Source organism: Neophocaena asiaeorientalis, unplaced genomic scaffold (assembly GCF_003031525.2).
Source record: "Neophocaena asiaeorientalis asiaeorientalis breed wild unplaced genomic scaffold, Neophocaena_asiaeorientalis_V1.1 scaffold259, whole genome shotgun sequence".
Classification (NCBI taxonomy): domain Eukaryota; kingdom Metazoa; phylum Chordata; class Mammalia; order Artiodactyla; family Phocoenidae; genus Neophocaena; species Neophocaena asiaeorientalis.
The window spans coordinates 399,350-422,430 of record NW_020172985.1 but is presented as its reverse complement, the minus strand read 5'-3'; the positions used below and the strand labels follow the sequence as shown (position 1 = coordinate 422,430).

The 23,081-nt window shown below is 50.0% G+C and overlaps 1 protein-coding gene across 1 annotated transcript in view; it reads left to right on the top strand.

Moving 5' to 3' along the window:
* Positions 1-4,018: 4,018 nt before the first annotated feature.
* Positions 4,019-23,081, top strand: part of CDHR2 (cadherin related family member 2) — a 36,881-nt gene continuing 17,818 nt past the window's right edge. The window contains exons 1-7 of the mRNA XM_024742187.1: positions 4,019-4,094; positions 14,658-14,724; positions 14,959-15,030; positions 18,621-18,760; positions 18,872-18,925; positions 20,928-21,017; positions 22,867-22,956. Coding sequence (XP_024597955.1) covers positions 14,673-14,724; positions 14,959-15,030; positions 18,621-18,760; positions 18,872-18,925; positions 20,928-21,017; positions 22,867-22,956 — 498 coding nt within the window. The 5' untranslated portion in view covers positions 4,019-4,094; positions 14,658-14,672. The remainder of the gene's footprint in view (positions 4,095-14,657; positions 14,725-14,958; positions 15,031-18,620; positions 18,761-18,871; positions 18,926-20,927; positions 21,018-22,866; positions 22,957-23,081) is intronic.

Below are 23,081 nucleotides of genomic sequence, written 5' to 3'. Positions count from 1 at the left end.
TTGTGGCCTCTCCTGTTGCGGAGCACAGGCTCCGGACGCGCAGGCTCAGCGGCCATGGCTCACGGGCCCAGCCGCTCCGCGGCATGTGGGATCCTCCCGGACCGGGGCATGAACCCATGTCCCCTGCATCGGCAGGCAGACTATCAACTGCTGCGCCACCAGGGAAGCCCCGGCTTCATCTTTATAACAAACCTATGAGTTGGTTTCTGCTGTTGTGCCCATTTTACAGATGAGGATTTTGAGGGTCAGGGAGATGAACTCCCTTGCCCAAGTCCCCAGCTGGTAAGCGGTAGGGAGATGATTAGGACCCAGGTCATCTGAGTCCACATTCTGGCCTCTTAGCCCTACTGTGTGCCTGGCTGTCTGCCAGTACCCAAAACTGACTCTGGGTCTGGATCTGTGACTCAGACCTGGATCACCACAGCCCAGAGCCCAGTGAGATTTTCAGGCCGCCTTGTGGCAGGCAGACAGGTGCCCCTTGAGATGGTTATGGCACCATCTGGCCATACCCGGCTCATCCACACACTGGCCAAAGGTCTGGGCAGGCCAGGACATGCCCTGTGGGGGCCGGAGCAGTGATCCAGAGCTGTTGGCCCCAGCGGTCAGAGCAGGGAGGGATAGCAGGGCCTTAGGTTGGGATCTGCCCTACTTGGTCCTGGGCAGAGAGACCAGGCTAGCTCCCTTGGTCTGCGGTGGGCCTGGAGCCTGGAGCTTTGGGCAGTGTTGCCTACCTCTCCGCCTACCAATTAAGCCACCAGTGATCCCACCACACCACTACAAAGCTAATATTCCATGAGCCTTCAGTCTGTTAGTCACTGTGCTCGGGACTTTAAGTGCATGAATTCATTTCTTCCTTACCACCACCTTCTGAGGTAGGTTTCATACATAACCCATAATTTACAGATGAGGAAATTGAGGCTTAGAGAGATTCTGTAACTTGCCTCACTACAATTGAACGCAGCCCCGACTCTGAACCTGATCTCTTGACAGCTACGTTATAATAGCCGTGTCAAGTGCCATCCAACCTCCTGCAGCATCCTTTCCTTGGAGACACACAAGAGGAAACACATCTTAGGTATTAGGAATTGCACCATAGCTCCCAGATCCTGGTTCACGATTCCTCTCTCTCTCTTCCACCCCCGGTCTCTGTTGCATGGATGCTGAACTTAATGGATCCCAGATCCTGTTTCCCTCTTTGCCTTGCCTGCTGGGAAGCTCAGAACCCAATTCATGGCCTACCTCTGACATTTATCCAGAACTTCAGGGTAAATATTTAAATATTTTATGGACTCTACTCAGACCTAAATTTTCCTCATTTTTCTCATTTGTTTTCCTTTCATCCAGGTTTCTTCACTTTTTAAGCTTGTTGTAGCACATAATTTTTCCAGTTTTTAAAAATTGTGGTAAAATATATAACATAAAGTTTACCATCTTAACCATTTTCAAATGTACAGTTCAGTGGTATTAAGTACACTCATATTGCTGTGCAAACATCACTGCCATCTGTCTCCAGAACTTATTTCATCTTGCAAAACTGAAAGTCTGTATCCATTAAACAATTACTCCCCATTCCTCCCTCCCCCAGCCCCTGGTAACTACCATTTTCCTTTCTATCTGTAATTTTGACTACTCTAAGTAGCTCCCATAAGTGGAATCAATTTTTGTCTTTTTGTGACTGGCTTGTTTCACTTAGCGTAACGAGGTTCATTTATAGCATTTGTAGCATGTGTCCACATTCCCTTCCTTTTTAAGGCTGACTAATATTCCATTGTGCGTATAGACCACATTTCGCTCATCCATCTGTCAGTGGACATTTGGGTTGCTTCCACATTTTAGCTATTGTGAATAACGCTGCTATGAACACGGGTATACATGCAGCATATATATTTTGATAATCTGTTTTAAAATTGAAGGTTTAGGAAACAAACATTCTTTAAAAAGTGCCTGGCATATTGTAACTACCTGATACATATCTATTGAGTGTAAGTCAGATGTGGCACCTGCCACGAGGAGAGGGCCACCCAGGATGATGACAAGACAGTGGGCATGTGTCCTGAGCAAGCTATGGATTCAATGCCCTGGGAGCTCAAACAATTGGTGGGTGGGGTCCTTGCTATGTGCCAGTCCCCGTGCCAGGAACAGTATCTCAGTGATCTGGTTTTATCCTCACAAGAATCCTGTGAAGTAAGGAATATTATTTTCTCTAAGTTATGAATGAAGATGTCCAATATCATGCTACAGGGAGAAGTGGGGACTCCAGGAGGCTTAACAGGGAGATGGCCAAGCCAAGTTAAAACTCTGGCCTCTCTTACCCTAACTCTGTGCCCCATCCTTAGCATCTGGGTGGGGCAGTATAGGGATGGGGAACTTCCTGCCTGAGGGACATTGTAGTCAGGACAGACTAATTCAACCAGACCTAGCAAAAAAAAGAATGTATTGTTTCAATAATGGAAGAGTCTGGTGGTGATGGCTTCAGGCATGGCTACATCTAGGGGCTCACACAAAGTCTTCAGAAGTCCACGTGTCTCCATTTCTCAGCTCTGCTTTACTCAGTCTTGGATTATTTCTCTGTAGATCTTTCCCTCATGGTAGTAAGACAGACAGCTGTCGGAAGTCGCTTTCTCACAGCTTGGACATCCCAGCGGGGAGCAACGAGGTTCTCACTCTCAGCAGTTCCAACAAAAGTCCTTTATTCGAGTCCCACTGGTTATAACTGACCCAGCTTTGGGGCACATACCCAAACTCAAACCAACAGCTCTGGCCAGGGGGATGCTGTGTCAGACTGGTCAGGCCTCATCACATGCACCCCATGGGGTAAGGAGAAGGAGGGGTGAGGAAGTTCCCCAAAGGAAAACTGGGTGTTGTTACCAGGGAAGCGAGGAGAGCTGCTAGGTGGCCAGAACAGGGGGTGGGCAGGGGTAAGTGTGGAGGAGGCCCCACTGGGTGAGGAGAAATGGGGAGGGCTGAGGTGAGCGAGGAGGACTCTTCCCTCATTGCAGGGCCTTGGTGCTGCGGTCAGAGTTGGTTCCTGGCTTACGGCCACTTCCCCTCTCTGAGCCCCACGACACTTCTCTGTAGCGTAGGCATGGTTATAATGGAGCCTGCCTCTCCTGGGCAATGTCAGACATCACAGAGACCATGATGTAAAGCACACCATAGGTGCTCAGTAAATGCTGATTCCAACTCCACTCAGGAGGCTCAAGGACATCCTCCCCTAGGACTTCCCTGGAGCTGAGAGTGTATTTGCATCTCACAATCTCTTTTGGTTGTTTGAGGCCTCACTGAGTGCCCATCCTGGGCTGGGTGTCTCCCTGGCCACCCTCACTTGCCCCTGGTGTGGGAGGACCCAGCGCCCCATGGTCCAGACACAGGCAGCATGGCTCAGAGAGGGGCGGTGACTTCCCCAGGCCTCCCAGCCCCAAGAACTTGAGATCCCCTTTCTCCTGTGTCAACACGGGGATGGTTGGGCCTGAGACTGGAGGAGGAGTTGGGGGTTCGGCCTCTGCTGGGAGGCCGTGGGTTCTGGGAGGATATTTAAAGCCAGTCTGAGCTCCTGGTGTGGGGGGGTAGATACCCTCTGAGGGCCTCAAAGGAGGGGAACAATCAAGGTTGCCTTCACTCCTCAGTGAAGACCTCGTGTTTGATTATTACGCTATTTTACTAGTTCCCTTCCCTGACCTATTGCCTTTCTCACCTTCCTCACAGGTCCTCTGCCACGGAAGACTCTTGTAGCAAGGAGGGGATGGAGGGCTCACCCTCCCCGCCTCCCGCCTGCCCCAGGGCTGGGCCTGGTTCCCACATTATCTGCCCTCGGTTCTGCCAGACCCTGGCTCCTGTGACCTAGGCCCCCAGGCCTGGGAGCACAGGGACTGTCACCTTGATCCTGCCCTCCTACCCTCTCCTCATCTGTGCTCCGGGCCTCCTGAGGAGTCCTTTCCATCCCAGGAGGTGTGGTCTCTCTCAGGGTTAATGATTGCTCAGGAGAGGCGGAGATGGTGTCAAAGTCTGCTGGCCACACCACCGCAGGCCCCAGAAGGTGCCCACCTGTGCCGCAGGGCCCATCATCTGCCTCCGGGGCCCCTTCTGGGGCACAGGTAGGGAGGGCATAGCTCCTCTGCAGCAGGCGCGCGGGGTCTCCTGGCCAGGGGTAGGGACCGAGTGGGGTGGTTGGGGCCATGGCGTGCTCTGGGGGTCTCCCCCGCAGCTGGGTGGGAGCGCTGGGAGGAGGGAGCAAGCACTGAGCAGACCTGGAGTGAGTCCCAGCCTGGCCGCAAGGCCTCAGTGTCTCTTGCAGCGTGAGGCTAGTAATACCTATTCTCAAGGTTCTGATGGCTCCCTTCCTTCTAAGGCCTTGGGCGCTTTGGATCCAATGAGGTTTCTTCTCAGGACAGAGGGAGGCAGGTGCCCTAGAAAAATGAATTCACATGCCCCAGCCCCTTTCACGGGAAGCCTGAAGTGGGGAAGACAGGGTGGCTGAGCCAGGGGCTCCAGAGCTCAAAGAGAAAGGACTGGGCTCCAACTCCAGGTGCTTGGGTTCAGATCCCAGCTCCATCCTGACTTTGGGTGGGCTCCATAACTCTTCTGGGCCTCAGTTTCCTCATCTGTAGAATGGGGACGGTAATAGTGCAGGAAAGACGCTGGAGAGCCCCAGAGCAGTTTGGCCTGTGGTCGGTAATGATGTCCGGTGCCTCCTCGGCCCAGACAAGGAAGTGTCTAGCTGGGACTCACTACAGGTGGCCCCCAGCTCTGGCACATTCCCAGGCCCCGACACATCTCTTTGCCCTGGGGTACCAGGTGGGACTTGGCTGAGAGCTGAGCCGGGCCTGGGCCTCTTCCCTGAGGCAGGGACTGCTGAGTTGGGGCACCAGGCACAAAAGCAGGGGCCTGGGGACACTGAGATCCAACTTATGGAAACAGGCTGTGACCAGTGTGTGGACTCTGGTTCTTATCCACACCCTATTCTCAGGCGGGGGGGGGTGGGGTAGGGGGAGAAACTGAGGCCAGGAGGATAAGGCCTTGCCTGGGGTAAGTGAAATGAGGCAATCCAAACTCCGGATCATTTGACTCCATGTCTGTTTACCAGGGAAGCAGCCTGGGGATGGGACTGGCGGGGCCCCAGGGCCCTGGTGGCACCAAGTGGAGCCCAGATCGAGGCTGGCCCAGGGGCTCCTGGCTTGGGAGCCAGTCTGGGTCTAACACTCTGCCCCTTCCTCTGGGCCATCCCTCTCTGAGCTTCTCTGAGCCTCAGTTTCTTCACCTGGACCCCAGAATAATAATTCCTACAGCTGGGAAACAACTGTGAAAAGTAAACAAGAAGGTGAGAAAGCAGAAATGAGAGTTTGTGGTCAGTTGGAAGTGGTGGAGTGGCTGGTGGCTGAGCCTGCCTGCAGGGGCCCCATGGGTGAGGAGGGCCACCTCCCTCTCTGACCCTCCTGGAGGCCCTGAGCAGTCCTAGGGTCCACACTCCCAGTGCCTCCGAATTCTAGAAAGTCTTGGAGCCGTGGGCTGTTGAGAGCTGTGGCTGTCGCAGGGGGTGGGTATGCCCCTCCCAAAGGGACAGGCCCAAGGGCCTGCGTGTCTCATGGGGTGGGGGCCAGAGCCACTCTAATTTACCTCTGCATCCTTTTTGCTTTGTTTTGTTTTGTTTTTGTTTTGCGGTACACGGGCCTTTCACTGTTGTGGCCTCTCCCGTTGCGGAGCACGGGCTCTGGATGCGCAGGCTCAGCGGCCATGGCTCACGGGCCCAGCCGCTCCCCGGCATGTGGGATCTTCCCGGACCGGGGCACGAACCCGCGTCCCCTGCATCGGCAGGCGGACTCTCAACCACTGCGCCACCAGGGAAGCCCTCTGCATCCTTTTTGACCCTTTCCCAAGCACTTTTTGAGGTCTGGGAAAGGGGAAGTGTAGAGAGAGCTTTGGGGACGGGGCTTGGGGGAAAAGAAGCTGTAATTTCTAGAATGTAGGTAGTCTCATTTTTCAGGAGACAAACTGAGAGTCAGAGAGGAGCAAAGCAGAGCCCCAGGGCTCAGCTGTGCAGGGACTGGGGCCTGGAGAAAGCCATGCCTCCTTCACTCCCATGCCTCGGCCTAGGGCTGCCTGGCATGAAGGAGCCCTGGGGAAGGGACTGGCCTGGGCCCTGTCAGGTCCCTTCCCCAGTATAGTCCATGGGCAACTCCATTCAATTCTCCTCCCCCTCTCCCTCCCCCTCCCCTCCTCTTCTCTTCTCCTCCTTCTCCTTCTTCTTCTTCTTCTTCTTCTTCTATTTAATAGTATTTTCAATGTTGTTAGTTTCAGGTATACAGCAAAGTGATTCAGTTATACAAATATTCTTTTTTCAGATTTTTTTCCCTTATAGGTTATTACAAAATATTGAGTATAGTTCCCTATGCTATACATTAGGTCCTTGCTGGTTATCTATTTTACTCCATTCACTTCTTGTTCATTGGTGCTCGCTCTGTCCCTTGCCCCTGCTGGCGGGCCACGAGCTTAGGGGCCAGTGGAGGGGCCACCAACGCCTGAATTCGGCTCCACACCTGACCTGGCCTTGGAGGATAGAGAGAATTTGCACATATGCAGAAGACTAGGGAAGGTGTTCTGGGCAGAGGGGAGGACATTTGCAAATGTCTGGAGGCAGGAAAACAGGCTGTGTACTGAGAACAGGAGCATTCAATGCCCATGGGCCACAGGAGGAGAAGAACGGCGTGTGTGGGAAGAGACCCAGCAGCTGTGAGGCCCTAGCTTGCCAAGCAGAGGGACAGGAAGTGGCTTCCGCAGCCAGTGGGAGCCATGGCGGAGGTTTGAGCTTGGGAGTGGCCGAGCCTGGTGACGTGGGCAGGCTCACTGGTGGGGCAGGTTCAGCCTGAGCCTTCCCCGGCTCACACAGACTCTGTGCATTTTTCTCAGGTGACTGAATCCAGGGGATGATGCTCTGACTGTAGAACTTTGGCCTCATTATGATCAAGTTAGTGTGCATTTATAAAAGTTTTTGTGACAAGGAGGAGGCAAGATTGCGTGAAACCCAGGGCTGGGGCGAGGCAGTGTGAAAGAGCGCTGGACCGGGAGGCAGCAGGTTGGCGTCCAGGCTCTGCCCTGGGCGTGGCGTGTTGAACAGGAGCCTGAGCTGCCCTGGGACTCAGCCCTCTCTTCCTTCCCGGGGGATGGTGAGGGCTTGACGCAGGTAAAAGACTCCGTGTGCCTCACACAGAACATCAAAGGTCATCATGCTGCTCTGAGTAAGGGTCACAGGCTTCTTGAGGCCCCATGAGAATGGGAGGGGGGAGTCAGAAGAAACTTTGATGAGTGATGGGTAGAGCTGGGCGGGGGAAGGGGGCCTGGAGGCAGAGGCCTCAGGGACCCTGCAGAATGAAGCCTGTGTTTAAGGCTGTTCTGCCCCCATCTCGACCCTGGGGGCTCTGCACGGCCTGTGGGAGAGTCTGGCCAAAGGGGAAGAGAAAACCAGAAGCCTGGCAAGAGAGAGCACAGTCATCCTGCTCTGAGTTCTGATCCCATTACTCATTGGGTCACGGCCCTTCCCATCCAGGACCACAGTGCGCTGAGGAATCAGTGGTAATGGGTGCAAAGTTCCAGCCACAGCACTCGGCCATCGTGCCTGCTCCCTTCCCCTGGGGACTGGATCCCAGGACAGGAGTCTCCTGTCTTCCCTACTGCACTTTGACTTGGTGAGGAGCACGGCTGGCATACCTGAAGCTGCACACTTAAATGTCCAACAGTCCTATGGCTGCTGATTCACCTCTAAAGGAGGGGAAGCGAGGGAGCAAAAGAGGTGAGGGTGTTAGGTCCAAGATCACACCCCAAGGGGGTGCCAGGGCTAGCTGCATCCGGCCACTGTTAAGTGTCCCGGATTTTGCTCGCACAGTGGATGCCAGCAGTCTATCAGCATCACCGGAGCCCAGCTCCATCTGCATCTCCGCTATCAGCCCACCACCACCATCATCATCTCCGCCCCACAACCATCAGCTCCACCAGCTCCATCTGCATCCCCACCTGCATCATCACGAACATCACTGTTGCGTCCACCCCCACCTCATCCCCACCGCCATCACCACTTCCACGCCCTCTGCCATCCCTACTCCTAACCAAACTGCTCTCTCTGAACCCCAACTCCATCGCGCCAGCACCTCTCATGGCATCGCCATCCCCACAGCACAGTCGTCGTCTCACTGAGGACTGTGGCTCAGCACACGTGATTCTGAGGACTGAGGGCTTTTTTTTTTTTTTGGTGGTACGTGGGCCTCTCACTGCTGTGGCCTCTCCCATTGCGGAGCACATGCTCCGGATGCGCAGGCCTAGCGACTACGGCTCACAGGCCCAGACGCTCCGCGGCATGTGGGATCTTCCCGGACCGGGGCACAAACCCGCGTCCCCTGCATCGGTAGGCAGACTCTCAACCACTGCCCCACCAGGGAAGCCCCTGAGGGCTTATTAATTCCTTCCAGGAAGCGGGTCCATCTGCACTTCCCAACCTGGCTGAGCATAACCCTGCTGTCCAGCATGTGGGCTGTCCTCAGCTATCATCTTTGGAGACCTTGGCAAGCCAATAGTTTTCACAGCCGCTTCCCCAGGGGCACTGGCTAGAGTCCCACTGCAGGTGATGACCCAGAAATACAGTCCTTGGTGTCATCCACACACAGCCCTGCTCTGTTCTTGACCTCTACACTCAATCTCAGGGCATGGGCAGGATCATGGGCACAGGGGAGAGATGGGAGAGGTTTCTGTGGTGACCGCACTGGGAGTAGCAGTCATAAAGTGAAGATGGCCCCACAAGATGCACAAGGAAGGGATTTGCATTTGCTGAGCACCTACTGTGTGCCAGGCACTGAGCTGGCACATTCTATTCTCATTCGCCGCCTCCCCCCCTCCGCCCCCAACTTATCACTTATTGGAGGTATCATTCCCATTCTACAGATGAGGAAACAGGCCCAGGGAAGGGCAGTGAATTGCCCAGTGCAGCTCTGCAGCTTCTCATCTCTGTAAACTCAAGCAAGGCTCTTCACCTCTCTGAGCTTTAGTTCCCCCAGGTGTAAAGTGGGTATAACGGCTTTCACCCTTAAGTGCTCTTGTGAGTGTTACATAGGACCCGGGCCAGGGTCTGGCACGTCGTAGCTGTTCCTTACGTGGCAGCTCTTACTGTTCATCACCACAATGTTGAATGGCTGCCACACGTTCTGCCAAGGGCTCGGCCGCATTTTTCTTAAGCATTTGCTTGTGTTTCATGTTTAGGTTACTTCCATTTTCCAAGGTCAGAAATAATCGCTTGTGATGAGCAACTTCCCGCAAAAAGTTTCTTTATTTTAGGTTAGTTAGATTACTGGGTCAAAGAGGGCGCGTGTTTTAAAGATTTTGAGTCCACAGCTGAACTGGGTTTTTCCTCCCCTGCTGGAGTCCTGGTGGAAGGTGGGGCTGCACCCTTCCCTCTGTGCATGGGAGAGACCAGGGCCTTGAGCTTGGAGAACTGTGTTTGAATCCCACTCATTTCTAGCTGTGAGATCCTTAGCGGATCAGTCTGAGCCCCAGTTTCCCTGTCTGCAAAAGGAGATTAAATTATGTGAATTCCAAACATCCGGCCTCCAAAATATATCTCTACTCTCGCCTCTTCTCTCCAGCCCTGCTGCCACCATTTCAGCCCACTGGCACACAGCAGCTGGAAAGATCTTTAAGAAAAGTAAATGAATCCCTGTCGCTCCCCTGCTCAAAACCCTGAAACGACCTTCTGTTTTTCTTAGAATAAAACAAACCATCCTCACCATGTCTTACAGGGCCCAGCATGATCTGGCCCCAGCCTACTTCTCCAGTCTCATCTCCCACCCCTCTCCCCTCTGTCCCTGTGCTCCAGCCACACAGCCCCTCTTTCAATTCCTGGAACACACCTGGTTCTTACCTGACCCGGGGCCATCTCTTGTATTGTCCGTACAACCTGGAAGGACCCTATAACAGTGCTCACTCACAGGGCCTGCCCAGATGTCTTAATTGTAAAACCTGTGGGATTTTTATTTATTTATTTTTATTGAGGTATGGTTGCTGTACAATATTATATAAGTTTCAGGTGTACAACATAGTGATTCACAATCTTTAAAGGTTACAATCCACTTCTAGTTATTATAAAATGTTGGCTATATTCCCTGTGTTGTACAATGTATCTTTTTAGCTTATTTATTTTATACCCAGTAGTTTGTACTTCATCCCCTACCCCTATCTTGCCCCTTTCTTCCCTGTTCCCACTGGTAACCACTAGTTTGTTCTCTATATCTGTGTCTGTTTCTTTTTTGTGATATTCACTAGTTAGTTTTATTTTTTAGATTCTACATATAAATGATATGATACAGTATGACTTATTTCACTTAGTATAATACCCTCTAGGTCCACCCATGTTGTTGCAAGTGGCAAATTTTTATTCTTTTTTATGGCTAAGTAGTATTCTACTGTATGTATGTGTGTGTGTGGTGGACACTTAGGTTGCTTCCATATCTAGGCAATTGTAAATGATGCTGCTATGAACATTGGGGTGCATTTATGTTTTTGAATTAGTGTTCATTTTTTTCCAGGTACATACATGGGAGTGGAAATGCTGGGTCATATGGTAGTTCTATTTTTAATTTTTTGAGAAACCTCCATGTTGTTTTCTTAGTGGCTGTACCAATTTACGTTCCCACCAACAGTGTACAAGGGTTCCCTTTTCTCCACATCCTCATCAACATTTGTTATTTCTATTCTTTTTGATGATAGCCGTTCTGACAGGTGTGAGGTGATATCTCATTGTGGCTTTAATTTGCATTTCTCTGATGATGCTCAACATCAAGCATCTTTTCATGTGCCTGTTGGCCATCTGTATGTCTTCTTTGGAAAAATATCTATTCACATCTTCTGCCCATTTCTTAATCAGGTTGTTTGTTTTTATTGATGTTGAGTTATATGAACTGTTCATGTATTTTGGATACTGAGCCCTTGTCAGTTGCATCATTTGCAAATATTTTCTCCTACTTGTCTTTTGTGGCCTCTCCCATTGCAGAGCACAGGCTCCGGACGCGCAGGCTCAGCGGCCGTGACTCACGGGCCCAGCCGCTCCGCGGCATGCGGGATCTTCCTGGACTGGGGCACGAACCCGCGTCCCCTGCATCGGCAGGCGGACTCTCAACCACTGCGCCACCAGGGAAGCCCCTCCCCAGGATTTTTAATTTATGCAGATGACGTAGTGATGACCTGGAGAGACTAAAGCCATTGAAGGAAGATTTTATTACTCACAGTTCCCTAGAGGAGGGGGCATGCCACTCCATGCAGGGCCACATGGGGAAGCACCAGGTTTGGTCAGGAGGCAGAAGAAGCGAGGGGAAAGCAGGGCCCAGAGCCCTTACTGCATTTTCCATGGGAACGAAGGTGGGAAGGAAGCTACAGGTTAAGCAGCTGAGCAGGCTTAGGATTGGATAGTTTGATTAATTTTGGCAGGTTATAGGAGTCATGCTTAGTCATCCAGTACCTGATGCTGGGGAGATTTGAGGCAGCAGGAATATTGGTTTGGTGTGTGTGAGTTGATAAAGGTGGCAGCTGGGAATACAGGCTTTGATTTGGTTGGTTTATACATGAGAGGAGTGTTTGCAGACAAATCACTTGTTATCTCTAAGAATTAGCTAGCCCTGATAGGGGCAGCCTTTCCCAGACCAGCAAAGCCCCCAAAATGTCAAAGCATCATAAAATACAGAAAATAAAAACATGATGAATGCACCAGATTGAAGGGGAGCAATTCTCACATCTTGCTGAGAGGAGTTTTAAAAAGTCTGCAGCCCACTTTATCTGCCAGACTGCCTAAAGTAGTGTCCCTTTACTGTACTCTCGCAATGCCCACATTCTCTTCCTTCATAGCACTTAATGCAGTAAACAATTAGACAGTACTTTCCTTACTTGTTTAGGGTCTGCCTTATTCACTAAGCATAAATTTGGTGAAGGCAGCACCTTGACTGTTATACCTACTGTTGTATCTCCCCAGTGCTAGGAACAAGGTCTGGCACATAGTGGATCAAGGACACCCAATAAGTATTTGTTAGGGGAATGAATGGATAAATAAGGGTACTCAGCACAGAGTAGGTGCTCAGGAAATGTCAGCAGATATTTAAAATGACCAACCCTCTTGATACCCCAGTAGATCTGGGCAAAGTTGGGCAAAGACAACTCTGAGTTAAAGGGGGAAGACTAAAGCTGGAACTTCAGGACAGGTGGAGGCAAGCCAAGCCCAGAGGATGGTGGCCAGATTGGTGCCAGTGTCCCTCTGGCTATCTAGGGGACATTGACTGAGAGGGGCCTGTGAGGTGACCAAGGCTGGCCAGGGCAGAATATGGGGCTCCCAATGATGAGGGGGGCAGAAGACAGACTTTTATCTCCTCCATAATAATAGTTGCTGACATATTTTTGCTAACATACTTTGAGCCAGGCACTGTGTAAGCCTCACACAGACCCTGTAGTGTAGGTGCTGTTATTATTCCCAATTTACAGATGGTGGAACTGAGGCCTAGAGAGGTTAAGTTACTTGCCCAAGATTACATTGGATTGACCCTCAGGCTCTCTAGCCCGTATGTTTACCCCTTGCACCCTGCCCCATCTCTCAGGCTTTCCACGTCAGGCCTCTGGGGTTACAGTGATTCACTGGCACACTCATTTATTCATTTCTGAAATGCCCCCTGAGCTTGCCCTGGGCTCAGCCCTGGGCTCTGTCCTGGGGTCACAGAGATGAATCAGACCTGGACCTTGCCTTCACATCTCTCCTGGTCTGGAGGGAGAGGCTGATCTGCAAAGAGATAATGGGCCCTGAGAGCTACAGAGGTTAGGCTAGGATCTGAGCAGCGTCTGGTGAGGTCTCTAGGCCAGCGCAGGAGTCAACTCCTCCTGTGGGAACACTGAAGGAGTGTCTGGACAGAAGATGACCTTGGGGCTGCTCATCAGTTAGCAAGGCAGGGAAAGGCATTCCAGAAAGAGGGAACTGCATATGCAAAATGAGGGAAAACGGAGTGGGTCTGTGGATGTGGGAGGTGTGAGGGAGGGAAGCAGGGCCAGATGGTCTGTTCGAAGCCTTTGTATGCAGTTTAGCAATGGGGAGTCACTGAAAAGTTTGGAGCAGGGGAGAAAGGTGATTAGAGGGAGTGAGGAAGGATAATTTTGGTTGAGAGGACTTGATTAGAGACGGAAGGGAAGGAGACCGTGAGGAGGGCTGAGCCGGGGAGAGAGGAAGCCTGTTGCAGGATGGAGAGCAGTGTAAGAGGTTCAGGGACTGGATTTGATGTGGGACATTCGGGAGAGGGGGAGTCAAGGGTGACGGGGGAAATGGGTGATCCCTGAGGCAGGAACACAGGAGGAGGGGTAGGTGGTGGGAGGGAGAGGAGTTGTGGTTTCTGATGTGTTTCACGGTCAAGGTTCAGCTCTGGAAGCCATTCCGCATCCCCCTTGGAGGGCCTGTCATATGGAGTCTACCGTGGGTGAGGGTCCCTCCTTCTTGGTTCTCCCATAGCTTTGGAGCTAGGCTCCTCTGGAAAACAGTGCCTGTCTCAGCCGCACTGGGGCAGGAGTGGGAGCTGCCCAGGACCCAGTCAGGGTGCTTAGCAGCAGCTGTGTTCCTTTGTGTACTTTATAGCTTTAATTTATCTTTGGAAAAGTTAATATATTCACTTAGCACGAAATCCAAAAGGTACAAAAGAGTATGCAATAAAAATCCTCTTATGGAATGATTATGTACATGCAAGCACGCAACACATTTTCTTGACAGAGAGCAAGAAGCATTTGCGAAATGTATCCTGCTCTCCCTCTTGCTTTGGTAACAATTGTCTTTTGGGATGAAAGAGCCTTGGGGGTTCAGGTATCTCTCGAGGACAGTGAATCAAAGCCCCTCTTTTCCCAGATGAAGGATAGCTTGCAATGTAAGATGACCAAGAAGACTGGGCAGGGCAAGGTTTTCCAAGCGTTCCTGCCCAGCTGTCAATCAGCAAGTAGAGCACAAAGCCCTTCCCAAACTGACTTGACCAGGGAACCCTTCTGTTATGGGACATCTTACAGGGCTGGGGTTCCATGGAGTACACTTTGAGAAAGGATGCAAAGGCAGCTATTAATTGTGTCAGCAAGTGGGACAAAGGACTGAGCCCCCCCCCCCACAGAGGCTCTGGATGGTCCTGGACAAGTCATAGTCCCTCTCCAGGCCCCTAATTTTGAAGGATGCTATTAGCTTGGACTCTAAACAGGCAGGTTAGTGCAGTGGTTGAGGGAATGAATTCTGGAGTTCAAAAGACCTGTTTTCAGAGCATGGGCTTGCCATTGACTCTCTGTGTGGCCTCAGGCAAGCCCCTTAGCAGCCACCTAGTTGTAAGAATAAAGAGATTATGCACGTAATATACTTGGATCCGTGCCTGCTACACAGTGGGCACTGAACCCTGGGGTCAAGTTCAGGGTCAGTCTCAGGCTGGGGCTCTAGATCAGGCTCAGCTACCCTGCCCCTCCCTGCCATGCCTCCCAACTCCCTATCCCCTGGAACATCTGGCAAATGGGCAGAATTTTTTTTTGTGTGACGGAGGTGAGTTGGCCGGGTTCAGACCCGACTGATCAGGGTCCACCAGAGGAGGGAGGCCTGGGTTCATGTGCCCCTCCCCTGATGCCTCTTCCCCCAGGTCCCTCCAGACGTGATGGTGTGGCCGTGGCTGTCCTGCCTCTTGCTTCCTGCCCTCATGGTGTCTGGTGGGTACCTCCCCTCCCCCACCAGGGCAACACTAACCTGGGGATCCTCAGCAGAACCCTATGGCCCAGCCCCGGGCTTGGCTGCTCTGGGGAGGCCTGGAGAGGAATCCAGTCCTGGGCCGGTGAGCTGGACTGAAAGTTGGCCAGTGGGACTGGTGTGGGCTCCCACAGGGGCAGATGGGGGTCAGTCTTTATGGAGGTGTCCAGATGTTCCAACACTCTGTGTCCCTACAGTGTCAGCCAACGTGGCCCCAAAATTCCTGTCCAACATGTCGTTAGTGAACCTGCCCGAGGACCTACCAGTGGGTGAGTAACTGTCCCTGTGCCCAGACTGCACCAAACGCTTACCCACAAGAGGGCCCCAGGGGCTCCCCTGTGGGCTTGCTCGCCATCCCTGCAGCTCCATGGCTTGTCATGGGGCAAAGGTGGCCTGAAGGAAGTTTGTTCCAGAAGTTTGTTTTCTCCTTTGCAGCTTTTGGGTCGAGGGCCCTCACACAGCACCAAATAATCAAGACTCACCCCAAGAGAACATTCCTCCCATTTCCCATCTCTTTCAGTCTTTCTGATTTCCCAAGGGAGAAAGCATCCATTTGGTACCATTATTTCTCTTCTACCTCTCTCACGTGCTCATCTCTCTTCCTCCTCTGCTATTTTTTTTTTCAGACAGAAAGAGAGCAGGCTTTAGGCTCAGAGCCTTTCATGCACACATCTCACCAGAAATTGATACTTTTGTTGTCTTCGTTTGTAGAGTTACCTTCCGTCTATGGCGAGTGAGATGAGTTTTCTACGTCCAGTAGCCATCTAGTTTGCTTTTAAAATAAATGTATTTACGTGAAGCAGTAAGTCACTTAAAAGGAGGGTCATAAACAATGAGACGTGGGTGTGGTAATGATCTTGGCAGTGTACAGGAGTGAATGATGTTCATGAAACATTGTTTTGGATGAAGCCACAGGGACTGGATGCCAAATTCCCAGCAGGCAGGATGGGGGTTGCAGAAGCTGAAATGATAGATGACTGTATTCATTGGAATACAGGGTCAGCTGCACATAACAGACCCCAAATAACAGAGCTGTAAACAAGGTCAAAGTTTCCTATTCTCTTACATAGTCATCTAGAGCAGTGAGCCCAGGGCTGTCAGAGGCTCTGTTCCATCAGGCTGTTCCGTGCCCTATGCTTCTGGCATCAGGGACCCTCCTTCCATTTCCAGGTTCTGCCTCCCCTAGGGCCTGGCCCTCATCCACATGGTCCTAGATGGCTCATGTCACGCCCTATTCCAGTGAGAGCTGGGGGCAAGAAAGGGCCAAGAGGGCCCATTTCTTTCTCCTAGGGACAGGGCTTCAGGTTTTACACATGTTACTTCTGCTCACATCTCATTAGCCAGAACTTAGCCACATGCCCTAGCTGCAAAGGAACTGGAGAAATGACAGAACTTAGCCACATGCCCTAGCTGCAAAGGAACTGGAGAAATGACAGAACTTAGCCACATGCCCTAGCTGCAAAGGAACTGGAGAAATGACAGAACTTAGCCACATGCCCTAGCTGCAAAGGAACTGGAGAAATGAGGTCTTTATTTTATTTAGCCATGTGCACAGCTCGAAATCTGGGGTTCTAATTAGTCTGAGAGAAAGAGGGCTGTGAATACTGGGGGACAATTTACAGTCTTTGTTGCAGTGTCAGAATTGGGTCCCCAAATATCTAAATCTACTAGATGAAGCAAGAGACTGCATCAAAGGTGAAATCCAAAGTCTGCCTTGGAATCCAGAAACCCAGGTCTAGATACACGAAGAAAGGTTGGGCGATGGGCTTCAGAGCCACGAAAGCCACATCCATTTGCATGTGGTTGCCAGGACAGCAAAATCTACTAAGGGTTATATTAATAAAGGTTTAGATCCCAGGATGAGGGAGGTGATAGTCTCATTACATTCTGAGTTGACACAATCCTCCCTGGAGGACTGGGCTGAGGTCAAACTATTTGATATCTGTGAATACAACAGAGAAGTAGTATATACACGTTAATGATATTTTATGTATATTTTCATAGCTGTTTGGTCGTGGATAAACACACACACACCTCCAAACAAATGTTACAAACATATGTAACCCAAATGTCCTCAAGATCTCCATTCTCTTGGGTGACCCTTTAATGTCAAGTCTGATCTCAGGCAGACCAAATGAGAGTCTTTTCTTTGATAACCACAGGGCCCCTCTCTGGGCTTTCTTAATCCGAAGAGCAATTTCTTCCTTTCTGAGATGAATTGTATGGCTCTCTTGGGATGAGAAAGCATTTTCAGTCAGGTTTTTAAAAAATGTTGTTTAGACCTTTTATTTTGAGCTATAATATATATACATGGAAGCACACCGACCCCCTCTCTGCCCTTCTAGTCACTCCCTGTCCTTTCTCTCCTGCAGAAGACCTGTTTTCTTGACACTCACACTGTATAATAGTTTAGTTTTGTCAGGAAGACGTTTTAAAATACGTCAGATTTGAGTTTAAAGACAGACACCTAATATATGTCTTTTATTTCTGTAGCTCTTATTGATTTATTTGTTACAGTTAATTCTTTTTCAGGCAGACTTTTCAAAAAGCTTTTTCTCCCTGATCCTTCTTTCTGTGTCCATGAACACATGTTTACAGAGGATTTACACATCCCCACTCACTTCCCATGGGTATGGGTATAAGGGCCATATCAGTTTACATTTTGACATTTTTGAATCAGGATGTGTCTTATATTTGAGATAGTCAGTTAACACAGAGTGACTCCCCACCCCAGCAGTCATTAAATTGACAGTGTGTCTCACAACAGAGGAAACATACTGTAGATACTAACAGCTTTCTAGCCCGATGGTCTTCCTGGAGGAGGGGGCCTGGGTGGGAAGGGACCAAGCTTTCTAAGGAGTTTCTGGAGGACCCAGAACTATTTGGTCAAAGAAGAGCAGACTCCAGATGTGCTGCCCAGACTGTCCCTGCAAGGCTGTCGTGGGCAAGGGTGGGGGCACGCTGGTTCTCTGAGACTCTTGGGCTGGGTGCTGGGCCCCACCACCATGTCACTGTTCTGGCACTTCTGTTTTTGTAGGCCTCTCCCTCCAGAAAAATACATTAAAAATATACTTTAATATACTGCATTGGCATAAAGACAAATATCCTGAGGGCTAGATTATAATCATTTATTCCTTTTGATTTTTTTTTTTTACCGTTTGAAAAAATGAGGTATAATTGACATACAATATTATATTAGTTTCAGGTGTACAACATAATGATATATTTGTATATATTTCAAAATGATCACCACAATAAGTCTATTTAACATATGTTACCACACATAGTTACAGATGGCTTTTTTTTTTCCCTTGGGATGAGAGCTTTTAAGACCTAATCTCTTAATAATTTTCAAATACCCAATACAGTATTGTTAACTCTAGTCACCATGCTGTACATTACATCCCCAGGACTTATTTATTTTATAACTGGATATGTGTACCTTTTGACCCTCTTCACCCATTTCTCAGTCCCCCGCACCCCACCTCTGGCAACCACCGATCTCTGTATCTGTGATCTTGGTTTTTTGTTTTTAGATTCCACATGTGTAAGTGAGATCATACAGTATTTGTTTTCCTTTGACTTATTTCTCTTAGCAGAATTCCCTCTAGGTCCATCCATGTTGTCACAAATGGAAAGATTTCATTCTTTTTTTAAGGCTGAAAATATTCCATTGTACATGTATACCACATCTTCTTTACCCATTCATCCATTGATAGACATTTAGGTTGTTTCCATGTCTTGGCCCTTCTAATTTTAAAAGAAGTTTGACATTCTTGTGGGCCTCGTGGGCAGCTTGGCCAGGCCAGCATTGAACTAGGTGGCCGTGGACCCTGTGCATTCCCTGTCCCCTCTGCAGGTACTGAGGTCTTCTGGCTGATAGCTCAGGACCCGGACAATGACCCTCTGACCTATAGGATTAGTGGCTCATATGCCTACTTCTTCAATGTCACCCCGAATACTGGGGAAGTGAAGCTGGCCAACCTTCTGGACTATGAGGTAAAGGGAAGCAATCTGAGAAGGCCTCGTGCGGGATTGGGGAGGTAGGGAGGGCTCTGGTGGGCACCCGAACAGGGCTTACCTTGTTTCCCTTCTCTCTGCCCACTGCAGACACTCTACTGGTTTTCCATCAACATCTCTGTGAGCGACGGTCACAATAATCCAGTGAGTCAGAAGTGGGGAGGGAAGGGAGGTCCAGGGATTAGAGAGCAGGGGACTGAGGGCCCACCACTAATTGCCCACCGCAAATAAGCAGAGAGAGCCCCAGCTAACAAAAAATGAATTGAATGTTTATTTTTATTGAAATTATACTTCTCCATTTTTCGTCATACAATATTAACCAAGATTTTAGTATTTATTATAATTTATATTAATTTATACAAATATATGGTTTATCTTTTGTGTATTTTGTATATCTATTGTATATCATTAATTACATTATTATTTTTTAAAAGATTTATGTACTATTTTTTATTTATTTTATTTACTTTTGACTGTGTTGGGTGTTAGTTGCAGCACGCAGGATCTTCACTGAGGCATGCGAGCTATTCGTTGTGACGTGTGGGCCTCTCTCTAGTTGTGGCGCATGGGTTACAGAGCACATGTGCGCTGTAGTTTGCAGCAGGCGGGCTCTAGTCGAGGTGCGAGCTCAGTAGTTGTGGCGCATGGACTTAGTTGCCCCGTGGCATGCGGGATCTTAGTTCCCTGACCAGGGATTGAACCCGCGTCCCCTGCATTGTAAGGCGGATTCTTTACCACTGGGCCACCAGGGAAGTCCCAATTACATTATTAACTTGTATTAATATACTTATTAATAAAAAAACAAGTGCCAAATACCTCCCTACCCTCTCTCCACTGAGGTCATCACTTTCAGCCCCTATGGCTGATGGGTTGGTCTCAGTGTTCATGTTTCTCAGTAACACACTTATACAGCTGTGTCTTGTGTCTGTGAAAGTTGGGGGTTTTGTCTTTATAACCTATTCCCCAAACCCTATCCATTTAAAAAATCATTTTAATGACTTGGATATTCATAAATATTTTCTCTTTGTAAACAGTTTTAAAAGTGCAGATAGAGCTCAAGTCCCCCTGGGCAACCCTTCCCAGCCCACTCCCACCTGAAGTGTCTGCCATCACCGTGTTCTTTTCTATCCATCGCTAAACACTGACATGCATATATGCATCCACGGAAGAGAGATGGTAGTTTTGGGTGCGTTTTCTGAAATCCGAGTGGGATCCTACTGCATATATGGTCTTGAACTGCCTTGATGACTCGACAATCAGCTTTGGAAGACTTCCCTGGTGGTCCAGTGGTTAAGACTCTGTGCTTCCGCTACAGGGAGCCCGGATTTGATCCCTGGTCAGGGACGTTCCGCATGCCACGGGGTGCAGCCAGAAAACAACAATCGGCTTTGGGGTCCCTTCTGTGTCTGCACATGAGTCTTCTGTTTCCTGTATGTCTATAGCCCAGTGTGGGGACTATAAGCTCCATGGCGCTTAGCTGGTCTCCTCAACACTTAGGTTGTTCACAGCTTTACGCTATGGCTAACAAAGCTAAAAGGAACATTCTTGTAATAGGACATTTTAGATTTTTTTTTAATGACCTAATGATTTCTACAACATACTCTCCAAATGGTTCAGTAAATCTGTGGAGAGAAAAACTAAATAAGGGGTAAATCTGGATAAAGAGTATCAGGAATTCTTTGTACCATACTTGCAACTTTTCTGGCCTTTGAAATGGTATCAGATAAACACAGAGGGGAGAGGGGGAAGCTGGGGCAAAGTGAGAGTAGCATCAACATATATACATTACCAAATGTGACATAGATAACTAGTGGGAAGCTGCTGTATAGCACAGGGAGATCAGCTCGGTGCGTTGCGACGACCTAGAAGGGTGGGATAGGGAGGGTGGGAGGGAGGCTCAAGAGAGAGGGGATATGGGGATATTTGTCTTCATATGGCTGATTCACTTTGTTGTACAACAGAAACTAACACAGCATTGTGAAGCAATTATACTTCAGTAAAGATGTATAAAAAAAAGTTACCCCAGACACCACCTGATTGTTCTCCTGAGAAGCTATACCAACTTGCACTCCCGTCCTGATACTCCTGAATTTGTTTTCTCAAGCTCCCACATTTTCTGGGCTCACCTGGGCTTTCTCACTTGCAGGTGCGGAAGGAAATGGTGGTGATCGTGGAGGACAGAAATGACAACGCACCCATTTTCCAGAACACAGACTTCTCCATCAGAATCAATGAGGTAACATCTTCCTTAACGGGGTGTGTGTGTAGGATGCAGACATCCCACAGATCTGCTCAGAGTGGGAAGGACCAGAGATAGACAGCAGGGCATCCAAGATTGGGAAGTGCACCTCCTAGAAAGGGCAGCTTGATGAACCAAATTCAGGGGGTTGCGTGTAACCCCATGTACCATAGTTACAGCAACATTTTGCAATCTAAATGCAATCTAAATCTAAAGATTGGAATTCTTTAAGTATGATAGTCAGGGGTGGGGGGGGGAGGAATTGATTTTCTCATGTTTCTGAAAAATTTAACAGTATATCTGACTTCAGGCATGGCTGGATCCAGGTACTCAAGCCATGTCATCAAGAAGAGATCTCTCTCTACCTAGAAGCTCTGCTTCTCGTGTTGCCATCATCCTGGGGTGGGGCGAGCAGTTCCCCCTTATGGTGATAAAAGTGTCCCCCAGCAGCTCCAGGCTCACATCCCACCGGCTTTGCAATTGCAACACAGACTGTCTCTTTCTCAATGGTCCCAGCCAAACCCCCAGGACTGACTCTCATTGGCCCATTTTGGGTCAGGTGCCCATCAGTTGAGGAGTATGGAATGCTCCAGTTGTCTAGGTCTGCGTCACGTGCTTTCCCCTCTAGCAAGAGGAGCAGCCCCACTTCAACTGCATAGGCAGGGAGGAGGTTTCCCAGTGGTCCCAGGGCAGCAAACACAACAACACTCCTGAATCTTCATTACCACGTGGCTTCAAAGTCCTGACAGGTGTGGGTCCCCCTCCCCCAGGCCAGACTTGAGGCTGGTGAGGTTCAGACAGCCCTTCAACAGGCTCTGATTGAGCGCCTACTGTGTGTCTGGCACTGTCCTTGGTGCTGAGGATATCCAGTGAAGACAGACTTGGTCGCCACCCTCGCTAGCTCACATTGTAGTGAAGAGCACAGACAACAAAACATTTAATCAACAAAGTATTAAACAAACAGGATTATTTCAGATGGTGATGAGCTCTAGGAAGAGCATAAAACATGACTGGGGAGGGGCCTGCTTTAAGTTGAGCCAGTCAGGAAAATCTTCTCTGGGTAGGTGACATCTGAGCAGAACTAAATGTTGAGGAGCCAGCATGGGCTGCTCCAGGAAAAGGATATTACAGGCAGGGAACGGCAGCTGCAAAGGCTCTGAGGTGGGAATCAGCCTGGAGTGCTGTAGGCATAGCCAGGAAGCTCATGTGTGTGGGGGGAGGAGGCTGAGGAGAAGGTGAGGTCAGAGAATTGGGCAGTGGCCTGAACCTGGAGGGCCATGGAGGCAGTCTGGACCGTATTCTAGGCAGAATGGGGGAACCACTTGTTGGTTTTGAACACGAGACTGATGTGGTCTGGTTCAGGATTTTCAAAGATCTTTTTGGCCACCGTGAAGAAACAGTGAGGGTGTGGACAGGTCCTAGAGGAAAAGCCTCCCAAAAGAACCTTCCAGCTCTGTGAGGTGCTGTGTGGAACCTATTGCTGGATGCTACAGAGAACACACAGGGCTGTTTAAGCAGAGGAGTGGCACAACCTGAGTTCTGGAATGGTCACTCATGGTGGTCCTGAGGGGCGCTGCAAATCAGAAGCCAGCTCAGGTTTCAGGGAGGCTGTGTGGGGAGAGGAGAAGGGGGAACTCTGCTCCCTGCCTCCATCCAGATGCCCCCAGAAGCCCAGCCCAGGTGGGAAGGAAAGGGGGACATCTGTGGAATGCTGGGTTTCAGGTTCTGGAAGGTCCATCGCTATCCCCGTGGTACAGTTGGGGGCACTGAAACTCCAGGAGGGGGCATGATGTGCTTGGGCATGGAGATGTGTTGGAGCTCAGAGGTGACAAAACCCTTGTTACAGACCTTGCCGGTTGGCTCCCTGTTGCTGTCTGTGCTGGCCAAGGACAAAGACACGGGGTCCGGAGGCGCCGTGGTGTACTCCATAGAGAAGGTAAGTGTGTGCGGGTCCACGTGGGAGTGTGGGCGCCACCTCTCCTCATGGCCGCCAGGGGGCAGCATCTCCCACACAACCTGCAGGGACCTTGTGGAGCAGGGGCTCTGCGACGGCCTAGCCCT